General features: G+C 35.8%; 1 protein-coding gene and 1 pseudogene across 3 annotated transcripts in view; one reads left to right on the top strand and one right to left on the bottom strand.

Moving 5' to 3' along the window:
• Window positions 1-21,352, bottom strand: part of LOC129774902 (hemicentin-1) — a 723,141-nt gene that overhangs the window by 654,267 nt on the left and 47,522 nt on the right. For all 3 annotated transcript variants that reach the window (XR_008742804.1, XM_055778958.1, XM_055778959.1), the window contains exon 2: window positions 3,307-4,331. Coding sequence is in view for 2 of the 3 variants with exons in the window: in XM_055778958.1 (XP_055634933.1) it covers window positions 3,307-3,427 (121 nt within the window). In the remaining variant the exon portion in view is untranslated. The remainder of the gene's footprint in view (window positions 1-3,306; window positions 4,332-21,352) is intronic.
• On the top strand, window positions 19,970-20,086 carry LOC129781018 (U4 spliceosomal RNA; annotated as a pseudogene).

The following is a 21,352-nucleotide window of genomic DNA, read 5'->3' as shown; positions in this document are numbered from 1 at the left end:
GAAACCGGGTTTGTACGTTGTCGGTTGCTCGAATGCGGGTGGGCGTCGGGCGGTTTAAGGAGTTGCGAGCGCGCCCATGCCATGAAGTTTGCCGTTTGATTTGTATGTGTGGGGCTGCTCGCCCGATTAAGGTGAAAATGAAAGGAAGTCATTGTAGTAGTATAGGTAAAGCCACGTGTAAAAATGGGGTAATAGTGTTTGTGAGAGAAGAGCGAAGCACACCTAAATAGATTAATTCACTTATCATACTGTGTGGCGCTTCATGGACACAATTCTTTGAATACATTTGAAAAAATTCAATACTAAAGTAAAATGTATGAACCCTTCTCTTCATATTAACCCTTCTCTTCGTTGACCTAGGCATTTTGATTGAATGTAATATTTTTCCGTTTACTGTTTTTGAAAGAATAGTCAGCCGTGGCATTGTTCTGAGCTCTGCAAAACAATTCGCTTAACCAATTTTATAGTTGCTAAAACTTACATTATAGACCCATTAAAAGTAAACATAGTAATTGTATTGATTCCAATACAATTACTATGTTAACTTTTAATGAAAACATACAGTGCGACAGCAGATGAAAATTTAATATCTTGTGAGTAATCGATTATAGTTTGGTTGATATTACTTGATGGGAAGTGTGCGGAAACGACCATTTTCTTCACACTGTTTCGCAAAATTATTGATTTTCGGGCGAGGGATGAGGAAGGGAGATGATAGAAATGAGCGCCATTGTAGCAGCCATTTGTGGCTAGCTCGGTTGCGAGTAGAGTTTTGTGGTGCGGGTGCGTTCGTAATTCTTCGGATCGCTTGACGTTTGTTCGCGGCCGAGTGACTGACAGCGTATAGATCCGACTTGAGCGTGTTATGGCGGGTTTACATTAGGGAGACCTATAGCTATAGATAGATTTATTCACGTGAAAATAGGTGTAAACGGGTGGAATAAATATGATACTCTTATTCGAGTACAGGGAAACTTCGATATAACGTACCCTCGTTATAACGTACCCTCGATATAACGTCACTCGATATAACGTACATTTTACTTCGATATAACGTACATATTTTCAAAGTCCAAAGAAATAATTTTTTGAATATTGTTTTTCTGAAAAAACAATAAATTATCTGTATTTTGATACTAAAGCTTGATTTGTACCTTTGACCAATCCCGAAGTACAACTTTTTTATGATTCCGGATTCTAAATGAATCAAATTTTAATCAACAGTACAAAGGGAAACATGAGAAAGGTTGGCTTCGTCTTCTAGTTGAATTTATTCATTAACCTTACGTAAACAGCAACACAATAAAGTAATATAAGCTACATTTCTGAGTTCTTTATTATGCTTCGATATAACGTACAATTCGATACAACGTACAATTTTGAAAGTAAAATGTACGTTATATCGAAGCTACCCTGTATATATAACTTGAATAAATTCAGCATATGTAAACGCTTATGAATTTCTCACCGGTGAGAAATCACTAAAGTTGGATGCAGTTCTACTTTAGGTGAATAAATTCACCGAAAATATGAATATATTCATTATAGAAGTTCACGCTAGTGTAAACGGTTGATGCGATTTCTATAAATCTCATCATATTTCTTCACATGAATATATCCCTAGTCTAAACCCACCCTTAGGCTATTTTGTTTGCTCGGGGCTTGCAATTTTGTGCAGGCCGAGTGAGCAGGGGGTTGGCTGATGTGGCCACATTGATGTAGTTGTTTACTTTCGCGATTGCATGCTATTCGAGTGGCCGCATTTCGTGTGGAGCTGTATCCAATCTAGCCGCCGACTTAGAGCTCCTCATTATTATACCGAGCCAGATACAATTTATTATATTGATAGAAGAAACTTTCGGGTCCATATTGGTTTCATACATTTTCCTGCTAAAATGTATGAAACTAATATGGATTTAGTAGCTTTAATGTAATAGTTAATGTACTGTGATAACTGATATTATAAAGTGCAGATAAGATTTTTTACATTATTGTAATTATTTTCCCGTTTTTTAATAATTTTTTAAATATATCAAAAACATTAAAACATTGATTCTTTTACTGTTTAAATAATTATTTTCATATTTTCAATTTCTTCCCGCCTTCGGGATTGGAGTTCGATAACGATGATCAACGGAATTTATCTTCGGTCCGATTGATTTTAGCGGAATCCTTTCGATTACCTTTTCAGGTTTCCCAAAGTTCTATGAAGTTCTAAAAATCTTACCCGTGATGAATAATTGAATATATATCGCCGGGTCGGTTGTTTTGAAAATAATTCGGTTACCTTCTTAGGTTTCCAAATATAACTTTCAGCCGTTGCGATAGGAATTGAGAACGCTCACCCATGACGAAGAATTGCATATATAGAAGGATCGATCGGTTTTAAAGGAGTTATCTTGGTTAGCTTATCAGGTTTCCTGCCGACTGGCGAGTGGAAAAAGTACGTGCAACAAACAATCGAATATATAGCCAGTCCAACTCATCTTGCAAGTTTAGATAAGATTTTAGAAACTTCGTTTCTACGAGTGTTCGATGTTTCACGTTTACATAATCACATCACTTACCACAGTGAATCTTGATTTTCATAACCCTCACCTACTAACAACTATCCCTTCCTTGATAGACGCTAGGGAACCACGCTATAGAGGCGAGCCTTCTGGCCTTCGGGCGGCGAATATCATACTAACACTCCTTCCCTTCCCCTGGTGACTGTAAGGACGTGGCCGGCGTTGTTATTGACCATTTAAAGCTTGAATCACTGAAAATTGCACAACGAGAATGATTTGCTAGTCCCAAGCGTCATTCTGTGTGTTCTTTGTGCAATTTGGTTGGTTCAGGTCAATCTCGGAGAGCAACTACGAATTGTACAGTCTACCCAAGCTAAAGCAAGCTCAAGCTCATCCTAGGATACAAGTATTTTAAAAAAAACGCTTTTAGACAACATTTTCACATACCCATTAAATAACACATGTAGGTTACATTACGTTGTTTGTCATGAGTATTTTGTTTATCATTTCATGAAGTCGCCCTAGTATTAATAATAACACGAATAAAATTTCAGATTAGATCAAAAGTCATCTTCCAATCTTGTATTGACGCCAATTAGATACTCATACACTTCAGTAAAATGCATCGCGAATCACAATGTTTAGGTCAGGAGAGGATAAAAATTCGGATATTCACGTGTGTTTTTTTAAGAATAAATGAATATATCATAATTAAGACCATTCACAAAGTATCTCCTAACTTCTACGATTATAATAACCCCTGATAAATGAGCTTAACACTATTACCAACGCTTACCTGATTTAAATGTTTCACTCCGTACGAAATTTTCGGAAACTCCGACCAGCAAACATGCCAGCAGACCAACTGCGATTCCGCTTCTGGATCCCATTGTGCACTGCCAAGCGGCTTTCACCATTACCACTCAATCACTCGGATTCACTGCTTGTTGATCGACACTATTGAGCGCTTCAATGTTTCCCATATAATTTATTATTACCTTATATTTAATTAATCAGCTCAGTGTACAAACACGCATTCGTTATTTGCCCCAATCAAGAGTTGTTTCCTTTTTTTTCGGAAAAAAATGCGTTTATTTTCGGTACTCCCCCTCATATATTGACGCGAGTATAACTTCCGCACGTAGTCCTCTTCCGGGGTTGGTTCCCGGTGTGGAACTCTCGCATCACGTACCATCAATCGGAGAGAAGTATTTTTCTTGCTCTTCTGCCCGGCGGGAAAAAAATAACAAAAATTGCCAATATTATTTCAATTGTCGGTAAACACTTCCAGCGTGATGATAATATTTATTTTTTCTGCTTTCTACTCGGCTGGGTCTGCTATGAGCAGGGGCTTTTTAAGGTACTAATTAAACGATCTATTTGCGTCGATTTCGAGCATGGTTGAGCATTTCTTCCACAGCAGTGGGCTCCCAATGGAATTAATTTTGAGCAATCAGTTGCTATCGATGCAGGAAGTTTTTCAAAGGCGTCCGTGAAATTAATTACCGCAGTGGGTATCGGCTTACGCCAGAGTGCTTTGAAATGTGATCAACCAACGAATTGGCACCCTTCCTATCGACGTCATGTCTCGTTGAAATCGTTACCAACCCGTGCCAGCGGGCGGTGGATATTCACCGACTGTTTTTTTCTTAATGTTCATTGCTGGTTGAATAGAATTCTTAGATATCTTTTTCGTTGAACAGGGTGTTGGTTGTGAATTTCCTTTTTCCTCTTCGTTGGGGCAGAATTTGTCCTTCGCTTGGAGGTGGGCAGGAACTTCTCAGAAATATCAAACACCTGCCGCTTTGGCTGAAGTTTAATCTGCAATGAAAGAGAAGAAACATTATGAAATTTGTATCGGTGCGTTACAATCGTGTTGAACTGAGTTTATTCACGCATAAATTGTTGGAATCATGTGGCCACAATTGTGATGCTCTAGCTCGTACTGAAGTACAGTTTCGAATGGCTTCAATTTACCTCCCAAATCGAGTATCACAATCGCACAAATTCCGCAACGTCTTGAGCATAGCATCATCTATTGCATTGTTATGGTAAGAACCTCCCCGAAGCCGCTGAGCATAATTTCCCATTGACCAGCAAGTAATTCTATTATTCGCCGCATTCATTTCGCGGTAATTCAATGTCCATTTTCACATGAAATATTGCAATTTGGGAGCAAAAAAGCTGTGGAACGATAGAATGACACGCCGGCCCTTGGAGTGATGATAAATTTTACTTCATTTTCCTGTGCAGGAGCAGCGTAAAGGATCTCGGTGGCAAAAAGCGAAAAACCAAGCGAGGGAACAGGAAGGCGACAACGGCGAAAACGACATTGTTGAAATCATTATTTCGTCGCGTGATTTATGTCCGACTCGGCTGGCTGTGTGCGACTTTGCGAGCTGAAAATGAGCATGTTTGGAGCGACGACGGAGTCCGTTGTTTTGCGCTCTACCGCCATCTCCTGGACCGTTCCACCCACCATCGTCATAAAATCGTGAAATCGAGCTGGGAAAGAAAGCTTGGTTTGATGACGCTCGCGTGGCGAGACAAACAAAGCAAAAGACACCCGAGAGAACTTCTTGGAATAATCATGCCGTGGGTTATTTAGAGGTGGAAGGGACAAAAAGAGGGTGGATACTGAACGTAAGAACATCGGACAAAATGAAGAGAAACGAGGGTGCCAACATCAACAATAACATGTTTCCTGACACTCGTGACACTTCACTGGTTTGGGAGTTTGTAAAAAAGAGCGATGAGGATCGGTAGCTATTCTAGTGAGGAAATTGTGTGTTGCATGATCCAAGGAATCTGTCGTAGGTGTCGTGGGTTCCGGTGAGTAATGTGCGTTCAGAGCGCGTCACACGAACGGGGATTACATGGTCTCTCCATGTGGAATCTTCCCCGCATGTTAAAGGTGATGCCAAAGATAAGAAGAACAGAATTGAATAGAGAATGTGTCGCTAATTAGCTTGAAACACTTATATGGGTTCATCTATCAACATAGAGCCACTCAACGCAAAATTAAGTAGCCACTGTCATGACCCTCCTGATTTTTAGGCTCATTGTACATTAGGTGGCATATAAGGTATAATTGAAGTTGATGAAATGTTAGTTTTAGGAAGCAAATTAAAATATTATTTTACCAACTTCAATTATAACTGATTTTTAGAAATTCAAAAAAAATCAAACAAAAGATCCAGCTGTCTGATTAAAAGACGTCCATCGAAAAAGTTATAAGAAAGTCAATTAATAATTATCAATTAACGTTTCTCGTACAGACCGAACTTCATTGTTGCTAGGAAACCGATAGAAATACTGATGTGACCACGAAACTTGTTCAGAGGAAGAGAAGGACATCACACTACACGACTGCAGTGTTTTTATATCGTCTCAAATTTGACTGTATTCAGTTGATTTGGTTTATTTAGCACATTCGGAATGATCCGATATGGGCAGCAGTACCGTAGGTTAGTATCGCTACAGTATCCTCCTTCAAAATTGCAGTTTCCACACTTTCCCAAATTACTCACCAAAAATTCTGATGTTTTCAATATTCATTTCGAAAAACCGATTTTATTTCCATCCGAAAAATTCAACCAAATCGAATTTAAAATTTAAACCGTTGAACTTTAATGAGAAAATTAACCAATGGATACGGATTTTTTGTTTTGCTTCCTCAACAAAACTTGAACTCCTTCATTTGATCCAGATATGATTGGAGTGGTCTATATACTGTGAGCTGCACTTCAAACAAACCCTCACCTTCCAGTTGTTGAAAGCTGGGCATTTTTCCCCCATGCTGTCTTTTTCCGCATGCTGTCAGATGTTTCTCCTATAAAAGAAGCGTTTCGTTTTCATGACTCAGGCCAGGGTACGTTTATGACAAGGTAATCTGGACTCGAAGTGTGTACGACACGATTCACTTGTACACTCTCAACTATGACATATTAGTTTTGACGGAAAGCAGCGATCGCAAAGCAATTCATATTATTATATATCTTCTCTATATATAAAAATCTCGTGTCACGGTGTTTGTTATCGACCTCCTCCGAAACGTTTCGATCTATTTTGATGAAATTATGCGCAAAAAACTTGGTAGGCATGAGAATAGGTTGTAAACTATATACGATACCGCTAGGATACCGACATTATACGAGGGTCGTTCAAAAAATAAGTTTCAGTGCCTCAGAAATCAACGATTGGATAACACTGAAGATATTCGTGACGCAGTTACATCGTACTTCAAAAAGTTGGACGCTACGCACTTCGCGCTCGGAATAGAAAAACTCGTGCCACGCTATGACAATGCTTCGAACGTTACGGCGATTATGTAGAAAAATAGAAAATACAACTTTATTTTTCCGCGATTTCTGAGGCACTGAAACTTATTTTTTGAACGACCCTCTTATTTAATACCGATTTGGGTGGCCCTATGCAGAAAAAAAATCTGAAATCTTAAATCGAACAATTCATATAACGACAAATTTAAACCCCCATACCCTATTTCCAATCTTGGTTTTAGTATTTTTGTATAAACAATATTCAAATAATTCAACCGTCGTTCGTTTTTCAAACAGAACGAATTTATTTATGTTGTTAAATGACAGATGGCGCTACGCCCGCCACATCGAACTTTCATTCACACATTCGCAAGTAATCTCACTTTGCCTAAAGCCAAGTATTTTTGAATGAGCATAACGAATTATTGAAATACTTCAAATCACACTTGCTGGGTTTACAAAATGACAATCACGCGATCCTTATAAAACACCTACTGGAGAGCACGTGTGTAGATTCAATGCGCAAGCGGTGCTAGAATCATAGAAGGTGACTGCACAGTGACGCGAGAAATTGTGATTCGAAGAAAAAACAATAATCTGGAATCCTTCGTTGAAGCACATCGTTCATACGACTCTGTCCATCTTCTTCTTCAATAGCACTAACGTTCCCAAAGTTCGCCTTACCACCTTACCGCCTTACCGCCTTACTGTAGTATTACTTGCATCATTCTTAGTAGTACATGTAATCTATGCCGTGCAATACGCCTTTAATGTATTGTAAGTGACTAGCTCAGGAACATTTGTGACTATAATGAAAGTCAGAAGGGTCTCTTAGACGAAAAATCCCCAAGCCATTCTGAAGGGACAAGACTGATATCGCATAAACATTAAACAACAAGACCCCACCAAAAAATAATTCATTCATTATGAACATCATTTCTCATTTTGAATTGTATCATATGATTATTCGATATGATCAGGGTAACACCATTCTACGATGTCGTGAGCTGTGCCAACAATTTATGATCGACATATGCGCGAAAGTAGAGAAAGTCTGTTCAAACAAAAAAATGAAGTCCTGTCGGATTCGGTCCCACATATTTCTGGATGTATTCGGTTGAATGATAGATGCGAGGATTATTTCATACTTCAATTCCAGATATGTGACAACCTTGCCACACAATACGACATAGCTGATATTGAGCCCCGTATTCCATTTATGTGAACCAAAAATGGTTATGTATTTTCGGGTGGAATAAACACGCTTTAAAAAAAATTAAATGAAAAATTAGCTCTACACATCGAATGTGTTCTATATAAAAGAGTAACACATTCTCTACAAGTTCTTGAACAAAAATTGTTTCTGATGATAACTTTGTATAATAGATAAAGCTTTGGTGGAAATACAAAGAAAATTTATAGAAAAAAAAGTTTAGTTAGGGACATGACCGTGTCTTCTATGTATTTAAACGACATCGAGTAATCATTTTCATTCAAGCTTCAACAATTTGAATTTGTTTCAGAGTCTGCCAATCTGATAGAGAGCAGATTACTCCACGAATACAGATGAATTATCTTGACGATTTTTTTTTTGGGACAAGGCAAGGTTGCCACATTTGCATAGAACGATTGATTTTGAGCCGAACGGATTAACGAATTCAATAAATGACGTCGATCGAATCGTGATGTCGAGTTCAAAATTATAAGGGATATGGGTGATTGTTCGATATTGTTACCACAAATATGATTCATGTATGGATCTGAAACTTTCATCGCCTTGCATGATGGATGTAATATGTACAAGGTGTTTTCCTAAAGGTTGCACCACTGATAGGAGCACAAACGTACGCGGGAGTCCGATATATCAACGAAGAAAAGCTGACAATGGCAGATAATCTTTCACAGAAATCAACAACACAGACATTGACTCTGACAATCGTTGGGCAGTATCACATTCGCCTCAGCTGAGCAAAACATTCAATGTTCACAATAATGTTTTGCTCGGCTATTGTAGTATTAAGTATCATTAGGGCACTCATGTTCAGGCCTGTTAATAGTAATGAATAAATGAAATGGCAAGAATAAATGTTGAGTTCAGCAATTCTATGTAAAACAATAAACAAAAACATTTGCAAGCCCCTTAATTAAGGAAGCCAGGATGAAAGATGTCGTTATTAAAATCTACCACTTTTCCCAACCAGAACGAATATAATAAAAGTGGGTTATATCTGTGATATAATCGCAAGGTTAACGCAGAACTATCGTTGCCTCAGTGATCATTTGAAGTTGCATCTAAATCAATTCTCAATAAATGGATATTTTTTCTCTTGCTAGCGTCTTGCGGTCTGTTCAAATGTGTACGGAATAAAATTCTTTCGCTTGTGTACGATATCTTGTGTAACGGCTGTCAAATGACAGAAACTAACAGTGTCCGAAAAGCATAACATTTGTAACGCATAAAGAAAATATGAAATGTTAATAATATAATATGTTTTCATGTTTATTCAATCCTCCGTACACCCGAAATAACTTTTCCGTGATATAAAAATCATTTCGAGAACACCTAGTTAACTGCCCAAGTGTGTGTGAAATCATATTCTACCCCTTAGGTGCATTCCAGGGTCCTGCTACCGTCTATCTCTTCCTATGTGCTTGGATAGTGCCAATATCTCAGGGTTCCAAACTTTAAAAGTGTCTGCACTTCAGCTGACAGAGCTGTCAGTAGGGTTCAATACTGAGACTGTTCAAATCAGACCATTTCTTCCTTGGGTTTTGCGCCTACCAACACATTTGGCCTTCCATTTTTATTTTTATAGATACAGGGTGGGCCATTTAAAGTGGAAGCATCTGGCAACCCCATAACTTTTGACAGAGATGTCAGATTAACAAATGTCATACCGCGTTGGAAGCGTCATTTCAGTACAATTTTAACCATGGAACAATACACACCTAAACAACGCGCTGAAATTGTTCAGCTGTACATTCAAAATAACTTCTCAATTGTGTTAACTAAACGTGCGTGGAAAAATAACTGCTCTGCTCTGCAAGACACATCGGGCTGCTGTTCTATAAATAACTCAACAATGATCAATCAACTGTCTCCGCTGTCCGGTGGTCCAATTGGATAATGGAAGAACAGACAGAATACTCTTACGCCTAAATGGCTACTGTGTGAATGTACTATATGTAATGGTATAGAAGAAATACTGGCGAATGGCAACTGTGTAATGTGCTAATTATAGATATGATAACCATGTGACATGTACACGATTAAAAATTCGGCTCTGTTACAGCTAAAATGCTAATGAGCCTTAAATAAATAAATGGGATAAAAAAAAATCGCCTGGAGACAACACTATACGTCGATTATATGCCAAATTTATATCGTCTGGTAGTGTTGGTAATGCCAGTCATCTGTCCAGACAACGACCAAGACATTTCGACGAGAATATTGATGCCGTTCGAGCCAGTGTTGCAGAGACTCCATCGACATCATCGGACAATGATAACCGATTTTTTATTGCCATTTGTTCGTGAAAATGAATTGGACAATTACTGGTTCCAACAGGACGGCGCTACATGCCATACAGCGGCTGCCACGACCAAATTATTGCGCGAAATGTTCCCCGGAAGATTAATATCGAAAAACGGCGATTATGACTGGCCACCGAGATCACCTGATTTGACGCCTCCTGACTTTTTTTTATGGGGATATTTAAAATTCAAGGTATACACTGGTAAACCAAGGACCCTGGCTGCGCTGAAAGATAATATCCGACAAGAAATTGCTGCCATATCGGCCAAAACATTGGGCAAAGTGATGGAAAATGCCGAAAAAAGGGCACATTTTGCGGTCAAGGCCAGAGGCGGTCATTTACGAGATATCATAATCAAAAAGTAGTTAGAACAAATCTCCTTGGACCAAAATAAATGAATTTAAAAAAAATAATTTAAAATTCCACTTCTTTACTTTGCTATTGCAAAAACAAATCCTTCCACTTTAAATGGCCCACCCTGTATATAGAGTTGAACAAAACAATAAAAATAAATCATAAAACGTCACAATGATTGGAAATTGTTAATTGGGATATGCTTTAGATCTTTTCAAATTACATGCCACATTTTCGAAAAAAAAAAACGTTTCAAAGCCCGTGTTAATGTATGAATGTAAAGAAGAGTACGGAAGGGAGGGTGGAGACATATCTTTGTTCCTACACTTATTTCTACAAATGAAACAGCGAAATCTTCTGCATTATTTTCAAATTTCGGTGAATGTACTTCAGGTAAACTTGTTTCGAGTAAATGGTATTCGGGTAAATGTTAGACTACAGAAAATTTTATGGAATTCTTATTTTATGGAAACGTGTGAAGTTGTTAAGGAATGCAACGATAAATCAATGGTGCGCAAAAGCCTTCAACTCACCATAAAGTTGACAGCAAGCATTAGTTCAAGCGTTTTTGGCTTTCATTGCTCCCTTTCAGAGCAGTTGAAAATGTATAGTCCAAAAAAGCTCATCAAAACAACATGCAGCCTCGTACATTTACGGCATACACAAACAACGCCTAGCCTCTGACAGCGGGCGCCAAACGCACATCGCCCCCTCAGCGCGATGGCTACCGGCATAATCTGCCACGTGTATGCCCTCCATAATGAGCCCAAAACCATCGGCACTCAGCGCATCATTTACCCGAGAGCCGTTGTCCAGTTGATGGGAAATTAAAAAACTCAAAAAGGTCGGAAAATTAAGTAAAATTACCTCCAGCATATTTACGCGGTCGCATCAAAACAGCATTACGCCTGGTGAGTAGAATAGAGGGTGGCTTGACCTAAGTCACAGCGTGTAGACCAAGAAAAGCCCACGAAAATTGGAAGAAAAACAACAACAAAAGCATGACGTCGAATGGAAAATGGCGCAAGCAATTTCGAGGCAAATGAGTTTGTAATGATTGCCAAGGAGATTTTTTGTGAAAGATTATGATTTCTTTGCTTGCTTCTCCCTTCTCCGTCGGCTGGCTCCCACTGATGGAATGCGAGAGCGGACTCCGGGGGAACCGACGCGCCAAGGACGACGTTTGCTGTGTTTCACTTGGAATTAATTTGTATAATTTATGTGTTTTTCTGCTGCTACTGGCACTTTAGCGCGCGATTGAAATGCAGCGCAGAGGGCGCCGGCAGCGGGTTGGAACTCGGTCCGGCACCGTTGTTCGCCTGGTCGAACGGATAGCGGCCAGCAGTGGTCTGGCCTGCGGTCTCTTTCTCTTCGCCTCTATCGCCTTCAATAAGAACAGCGTTGTTTTGTTAATATTTTTTACACCGCGGAACTTCTTGTATGAATACATTCAGCTTTCACGAAGAAGTAGAGCATCGCAATCGTGTTGTTTTTTTCCTTTCTGTGTTTTGCTGCCGGCGGAATAATGCTTTGATGTTGAGAGATTGTGCCCTTTGGCCGAATGGGCGTAAACACAGGAAAATATTGTGGGTGCTATATACATGACAAGAGGGAGGGTGGCGGTATTAATGGACGGTGGTTTTAACTAGGAAAAGCTTTGATGTATTTTCAAGTTTTTCTATAATCCTTAAACTCTTGGATCTTTAAGAAGTTGAAATATCGCTAGTGGTTCGGTGGTTCCATCCGCTTTCGGGTTTCTACGTTCTCGAGTATTCATTTTGAAAAGTCCTTGTAGCCTTTTAGCTTCCGCGTGGAATAAGTAAATCTCTATTGAAAACAGTTCATCATATCAGTATCTCAACTCAGTTTCCGCCTGGAATAGACTTAGAAAAAGCATTTATTAGCATAACATTGAACAAATATTTCGGTGAAACTCTTTTCCATCATTTTCTATATATGGTTTTCAGAAGGCACTATTTCAAGTAAATATTCAGGGTGAGGAAGAATGTTTCATTCAAACTGTATCAGTGTTCCTTTGGCGGGGATTTTGATGTACATTATCATGAAAAAGAATAACTTAAGCCTGTCTCTCGCTATTGCTGGATTTCTTCGCACACAGTGTCGAATCATTCAATTATAGTAGATAGATATAGACAGTAACTGTTTCGTTCAGTTTCAGCAACTCGTAGTACGGCACTCCTTACTGATACCACCAGATGCAAAACATTACCGCGAAGTTCCGCTTTAGTTGAAACGTTGATTGTTGTTCTGGATCTACTCATGATTCATTTCGTTTAGGATTTTCACACAGTTACACAGGAAACCCTTGTTTTCTGGTGAGTAAGGTAAACGATGATACTCAATCGGTTGTGGATGGCACAATCAGACAATTCATGTGGGAACATTCCAAGTTCTTCTAAGATTCGAGCTATGTTTCTGTGCTATAATGCCAACAATTCACCATCTTTAATTTTGTTTCCTTTGTCCAAAGAGTGATGCATCCTCGGAATTTCTGGGCGCTACATATGACTTTTAAGAACTGTTTGATTCTGGTATACAATATTGTAAAGTCTTATGCGCAAGAAGTCTTTTATATTTCTTTCTTATTTCGACTATTAACAGGGTCCGAACTTTGTTTTCGGGCTCGTCATCTCGAGAATCAACGTGCGCTTGCTAGAAATTTATGTGTAAAATGTAAACGCACTATTTTCTGATATCTTTGAAGCATCGAAAGATTTTGCATCGATTTGGCAAAAGTTTTCAAAACTGGCTTTCGATTTGCGATGCGATCATTATTTATTGAACAATCAAACATAAAAAACGAAGGGGAAATATTTCATTCAAACAACTATATCTGTGTATTGAAAGTTCCAACAAGAACGTTAGAGGAATCAATTGAAATCTGGTTGATAAGGCTAATTGGATTAGCTATTGGATTAGTTGCCAGAAATTGTGTTAGTCCACATAATCTTTGAAAAATAGAAAGAAATCTATTTTTTAATTCTTCCCGATACTTTGATCCACTATATCTGTACACACCAAGGTAAAAATTTGTTCGTAAAATATTCCAAAACTTGAGAGTTTAATCTTCAAAATGAGGTGCATCCCAACTTTATGTGTTCATTATATGTATAAAAAGTGTTTTAGTTGTTATTGAAAAAATCGGCATTTCATTTGGGGAAACCCAATATATTATTATTTATCATTTGATATTTAGTCAAGTGTTCGAATCTCTTGCGATGTATTTAGTGTATGCTTGAAGATGCTTTCAAAAAATGTTGGGACTAAAAATAATTTTTATTTAAGCGCTAGTTGTAGTGCGCATGAGGGTCCACTAAAATGGGCGGAGCATTTGTCGCGGGAACAATTCAGCCGTTTTAGCTTGATTTTGGATGAAATGCGTTAAATTTATTTTCTATCGCGTAGCGTAGCGGGTTTTTGACTTTATATGAGCATTTTAATCAACGATTTCTGCTACAAAAAGTATAAAAATATCATTCAGGCGCCATTTTGGCAATTTGTTTTTGATTATGGAAATTATCACATTATCAGGTTTCGAAAAACCTATTGTTGTTGCTGTTGCATCCACTTACAAAAAGAGCGTATTTTCGTAAATTATTCGAATGCATTGAATTCAAATCCAAAGTATCTCGAAAACGAATGCTTTGCGAAGCTTATTACTTTATCCTTTATGAAAAATCATATTATATAATGATAGACGTTAATTCTCGAAAAAAATATGAAACACATTTTTTTCTGAAATCTCTCCTTCCTGGGAATGTGATCGAAATTTCAACATGAAAAACCATATATGAATATATATTTTTCATCAGTCTATAAATTTTTCACAAAGCCTTACTTCCCTACAACTTGTACTTAGACGTTTATAGATTACTCATGTACATATCATTTTTAAGGCAGTACTCGAGTCTAGAAATTTGAAAAAAAAATCAATTTTTTTCTTCATATTTCTGAAGTTTGGGCATTCAACAATATACCAAAGAGAGGACTTTCAGAAAATTCTATTATTTACCGAGTTAGTGCCATTTTAGTGATGCGGTGACTTACCTGATACGGCCATAACAATGAACTTCAAACGCTTTTTTCTCAAAACTAGTTTTTTTCAAACTGGCGTACACGACATCTCAAGTTTTACTGAACCGATTCATGTCGAATTTTTATGAATACTATCCGCATGCATCTCTCTATCACATGGACCACTAATCAAAGGATAATTTTTTTTTATTTTTTCCCATTCAATTTTTGTTTTATTGCCAAAACGAAGAAAAACAAATAATGGTATAATAGATACTAAAAATATTCTGTGTTTTTTTTCGGAATTCGAAACAACGTCCGAAATTCGTGTCTCTACACTAGAATACCCCCTTAAGATTCAACTTATAACAACAATAAAACAAAGCCGTTTCTATGCCAGTATTACTCTAGCCAACGAGCAGCCAACATGATAAGCTGAGGATGTGAGTTAATTTGGAAATTTACCCTAACTCAATGCGCTTGCTCGGCACCTGTACTATATGGAAAGGGAATCAGTTCCAAGCGAGGCAGCATTTTGAAAGTTGATTGTAATGTTTTCAAATTGGCTTAAGGTTACGCAAGTTACGATAAAACAACGCACACCAGCTCTTTTCAGAGATAACAAAAGTTTCTACTAGAGTGTTAATTATAATATTTCATGTCTATCTAAGATAACATCCAAAGTGATAAACAGGTAAATTGGATAGAATAATTCCATAGCCCTTCGTTAACGTTAACGTTAACGATGTTACCGATGGGTCGTGTCTTAGACCCCTTCATCCATTTTGTATCTTCAAAAATAAAATTAATGTCACTGAATGGCTATTGATGGGAGTATTAATCTCACAAATTGTGGTGAGATGGCCTTCATAATTTATGGGATCAGACTGCATGTTTTGTTCATCATGGAAGCGATGTTCTTTAGAAAATATAGTGTCATTTGAAGAAGTAGAACGACCATGATTATGATCAACTTTTCATGTCAGTGTCTGTAGTTTGTGAAAAACCATGTATTTTGAGTCTGAATGCAAGAAATAACACAATTTTATTTAGTCAAACACTGGAAATGCACTCTAGAGAACAAAATGTGTGTGAAATGCTCGAGTTCCACTTTTGGAATAAATCCAACACGCACGGAATAACAGAATAATTCAGTGAAAGAACCATCACCGTAAATAGCGTTCCTGTGGAATTTCAGCGGTAATTCTCGCACAACCATAATTAGATAGCATTTAAGAATTGCATTCTCTCTCACGCCACCGACGCTCACCTTTTATAGTATGCGCCTGACGAGGGTTTCTTCACCCCCTCACCCCCTCACACCTTATTTTTGTTGGGAAAGTCTTACCCAGCCTATCATCCTGTGCACGAATTACGGTTAAGGTGAGACAGCATATAAAAGTACTCGGGTAAACGAGGCACTTATCCTGGCACACCACCCGCACCCACGGGATGATCCAGTGCCTCACTGAATAAGCGTGCTCTTGTGCGTTTAAAGATTTTCAAAGAAATTACTCCGCGTGTTTGTCTTACTCCGTTGCTGAAGCGTCCTCTTTCTCGTATTTTGCTTTTTAACAAGCGCTGTTCTATTTTTTCTTCATTCAACTACATTGTGATGTCGCTATTTACTGTGAAAATCATTGTTTAATTTATCTAAAAAAAAGAAAGTGTGCGCGAGAAGAAGATTTATTTCACCCCATCCGTAAGGATTTGCTTTCCAGAGAATACAATTTATTTATTTTTATGTGAGTGTGTGTTTTTATCTTTGTTCCATCTCTTCTTGTTTCTTGTCCTTTGGAGTGAAAGGCGTCTGGGAAACATTTGTTTCAACGGTGACTCGAGGGAATAGGATATCAATGTTGCGTAATATGTTTTCCGTGCTTTATCTGTAACGGTTGACGTTGAAATGGGATACGATTTTTTAATCCACGAGAGTTTGGCGTGGCACATATAATCATATGATTATATATATATTCAATCTAATGGAAATTGTGATTAGCTTTTTGTAATTGGCAGCAAATCACGTTTCCGTTTACGCAGTCAGTATAATATAACTCCGAGGGGACATATCAGCTAAGTCAAACAATGTATTAATACCAAACTGGAGTCCTATGTATTAATAGCACTGGAGTCCTATGTGGGTTGAACAAATATTTTTTCTATGTTTTGTTGAAATTAATTTATTAATCTTCCCTGTCTTCTGCCTTTGCCTCACCACAGAAACAAGGAAACCTTGACACGACTGCAAATAGTATTTTGCAGTCGCAAGGTAAGCAAGGTAAGAAATATATAACGTATGCATTGAAAAAAATAAAAAATATAATAAAAAATAAAACGTAGATTACGAAAATCACCTTGTTTCTTGTCCTAACTTTATTTTTCCGCGATTTCTGAGGCACTGAAACTTATTTTTTGAACGACCCTCGTAATTGCGATACGATGATGTATGAGAAAGATCGGGTAACATCAATTTTTACTGAGGATAATCTTTAGACAAGCCAAATTCAAATGAAATCAATCTTGTAATTCAGCCACTCCATGCCAAACCAATATAGTGGTTCTCAGATTATCGAATCGTGAAAATAGATAGTTTTGTTCCTTAGCTCGAAATATTAGACCCGCGTTTTTTCTTTTTTTTTATCTGTATTTTAGTATGTCATTATTTTTTTTATTTTTACCCATTTCCACCCTAAGGTGGCTTTTTCCAAAAATGGCTTTTTTTAACTACAGGATCGATTCAGATGATCGAATTATCAAATTGAAGTCAATGAAATTTTTTTTTCAATATTACACTCTTTTGTTTTCGTAATTATTTATTGTATTTGTTTCTTATAGTTTACATGGTTTCGGGACCAAGGGCGATAAATTTATTATATTTTTTCCTGAGTTTATTCAACATAACATTTCCAAAAATCAGATAGGTGTTTTTGTTTCGTTTTTGAGTTATGTTTTTTCAAAGTTAACATGTTTTGGTTGCGCAGGTAAGTTACTGAAAAATATAACAGATCAACTAATTTTATTTTGAACCTGCCATATGCATAGTTAGAAACCAGTTAGAAATCGTATCAAAATATTGAATCTAATCAACATAGTATCAACATAGTATTTATTTACTTATTTCTTATTTACTTATTTACTTATTTACTTATTTACCTATTTACTTATTTACTTATTTACTTATTTACTTATTTACTTATTTACTTATTTACTTATTTACTTATTTACTTATTTACTTATTTACTTATTTACTTATTTACTTATTTACTTATTTACTTATTTACTTATTTACTTATTTACTTATTTACTTATTTACTTATTTACTTATTTACTTATTTACTTATTTACTTATTTACTTATTTACTTATTTACTTATTTACTTATTTACTTATTTACTTATTTACTTATTTACTTATTTACTTATTTACTTATTTACTTATTTACTTATTTACTTATTTACTTATTTACTTATTTACTTATTTACTTATTTACTTATTTACTTATTTACTTATTTACTTATTTACTTATTTACTTATTTACTTATTTACTTATTTACTTATTTACTTATTTACTTATTTACTTATTTACTTATTTACTTATTTACTTATTTACTTATTTACTTATTTACTTATTTACTTATTTACTTATTTACTTATTTACTTATTTACTTATTAACTTATTTACTTATTTACTTATTTACTTATTTACTTATTTACTTATTTACTTATTTACTTATTTACTTATTTACTTATTTACTTATTTACTTATTTACTTATTTACTTATTTACTTATTTACTTATTTACTTATTTACTTATTTACTTATTTACTTATTTACTTATTTACTTATTTACTTATTTACTTATTTACTTATTTACTTATTTACTTATTTACTTATTTACTTATTTACTTATTTACTTATTTACTTATTTACTTATTTACTTATTTACTTATTTACTTATTTACTTATTTACTTATTTACTTATTTACTTATTTACTTATTTACTTATTTACTTATTTACTTATTTACTTATTTACTTATTTACTTATTTACTCATTTACTTATTTACTTATTTACTCATTTACTTATTTACTTATTTACTTATTTACTTATTTACTTATTTACTTATTTACTCATTTACTTATTTACTTATTTACTTATTTACTTATTTACTTATTTACTTATTTACTTATTTACTTATTTACTTATTTACTTATTTACTTATTTACTTATTTACTTATTTACTTATTTACTTATTTACTTATTTACTTATTTACTTATTTACTTATTTACTTATTTACTTATTTACTCATTTACTTATTTACTTATTTACTTATTTACTTATTTACTTATTTACTTATTTACTTATTTACTTATTTACTTATTTACTTATTTACTTATTTACTCATTTACTTATTTACTTATTTACTTATTCAATGAATACAAAAACAACAACCGAAACGAAAATCGTAGCTTTGCCCGATGACGATGAAATACAATCTGCGACAATCAACAATTCGTTACGGACATTTTTACAGCCTTCTCGATCGGTCAAAGCGTATTGACGAAGCTCGGCAACAAGTATCGTGTTGCATCGTACTTTGTCAGTCACCATTTGAACAAGAATTCCGTCAATAGTAAGTGACTAACGTTGCACGACAGTTGTCAGTGATATTTTTTCCTCGTTTGGTTTATATAGACTTTACACTTTTGCAGTTCATTCGTCTCTAGCCCTGAAAAAGGCCCTTGTGAAAAGAAAACTACTCCATTACTCCTCCTTCACCTGTCTTAAGCAAGACAATTCATTTCCGCTCGACGTTAACCGGCAACAATGTTGCTCCGATGACTACCAAACGAAAAATGGTCAGTCATATTGATGAAACTGTACAACTTTGCTTTAGAGTCGCAGAGCGCTGTCGAACATAAAAAACAACGAACTGATTTTATTTACAGATATTAGTTCAAAAAATTGCCAAACAAAAAAAACGATCCAATACTCAGTCATTCACGCCACAGAGCCGATACGGCCGAAGAGGCTTTGTAGTCAAGTGGTCCACCAGAGCACAAGTCCAACCGCCAGCCTTGTTTCGGATTGGCTACAAATATCCTCATCCAGAGAAATCGAGAAAATTTCCTTTAAGATAAATTATTATACCGGTACTTAGACAACTTTCAATTTAATATCCTTTATATCTGTGCCACGTGCGCAAGGCTCAAACTTTTGTAGACTACTTAAATTTTTTTTAACTAGTATAATAAGCTTTGCGCAGTGGCCAATGAGGTACATCCGAGGTGCGATTATTGCTAGTTGAAAAAAAGTCTTTATATGTATATATATATATATATATATATATATATATATATATATATATATATATATATATATATATATATATATAGAGATATATATATATATATATATATATATATATATATATATATATATATATATATATATATATATATATATATATATATATATATATATATATATCATAGTATTTATATATATATATAAAAATGGATTTCTGTCTGTCTGTCTTTCTGATTCTTATGGACTCGGAAACTACTGGTCGGTTCAGTATCAAACTTTTATTCCATGTTCCACATGCAAATAACATGTTTCTCTATGGAACATGGAATAATGATTACTTCTGGAACTATGCGGAAATGTATGCTTCATTAGTTCATTAGTATGGGAAATCCCCTCAGAGAGACGTGAGGAGTGTCAATTCACCATAGGAACGTTTTGTGTCCCCTAAAACCTTCGCATGCCAAATTAGACATTTTCTTGATTAGTTTTCAAGTTATGCAGAAATTTATCTTTCATCTGTATGGCAGCTCCCCCTTAGAGAGGGGGGTGGTGTGTCTAACCACCGTGAAAACATTTATTACGCCCTAAAACCTCCATATACCTAATTTGGTTTCGTTCGCTTGATTAATTCTCGAGTAATACAGAAATTTATGTTTCATTTGTATGGCAGACCACCCCCCCCCCCCTTATAGAGGGGGAGGGGTCAAAAACTATCATGAAAACCTTCCCCGGCCTCAAAAACCCCTACATACCAATTTTCATGTCGGTCGGTTCAGTAGTTTCCGAGTCCATAAGAATCAGAAAGACAGACAGACAGAAATCCATTTATATATATATATATATATATATATATATATATATATATATATATATATAAATATAGATTCTCCTTAGATTCTCGTCTGTCCTCGGACGATCTTTCGAAAAGGACGAGACTCGGTAATGGTCCAAATTCTCCTTTTCCAATGGTTTGTTTAAGTTCCGTGGTGGTTCCAACATGGCTTCGAATTTCCAGAGTTGCTCTTTCCTTCGCTTTGAATCTTCTGTCGATGATATAAATGGTAAAAGAACAGATAATGATTAGCATGAGGAGGACTCCTCCTCCGATGGTTGTTGTCCTTTTTGAACGATGCAGGTCTAACTTTATGTCCTGCAGACTGTTAAGGTTTTCCAATTTGAGGTGGTTGATTTCATTATTCTCCTCTGTATAGTTTAATTGTATCAACTTATTTCCGTATATTGGGAGAAGGTATTCTTCACTATTTCCAAAAGTTACTTGGTTATTGAAGGTGATGTTCATCACTTTGATTGTACAGTTGTTTGTTTC

This window comes from Toxorhynchites rutilus, chromosome 3 (assembly GCF_029784135.1).
Source record: "Toxorhynchites rutilus septentrionalis strain SRP chromosome 3, ASM2978413v1, whole genome shotgun sequence".
NCBI lineage: Eukaryota > Metazoa > Arthropoda > Insecta > Diptera > Culicidae > Toxorhynchites > Toxorhynchites rutilus.
This window is presented reverse-complemented; position numbering and strand designations above follow the sequence as displayed.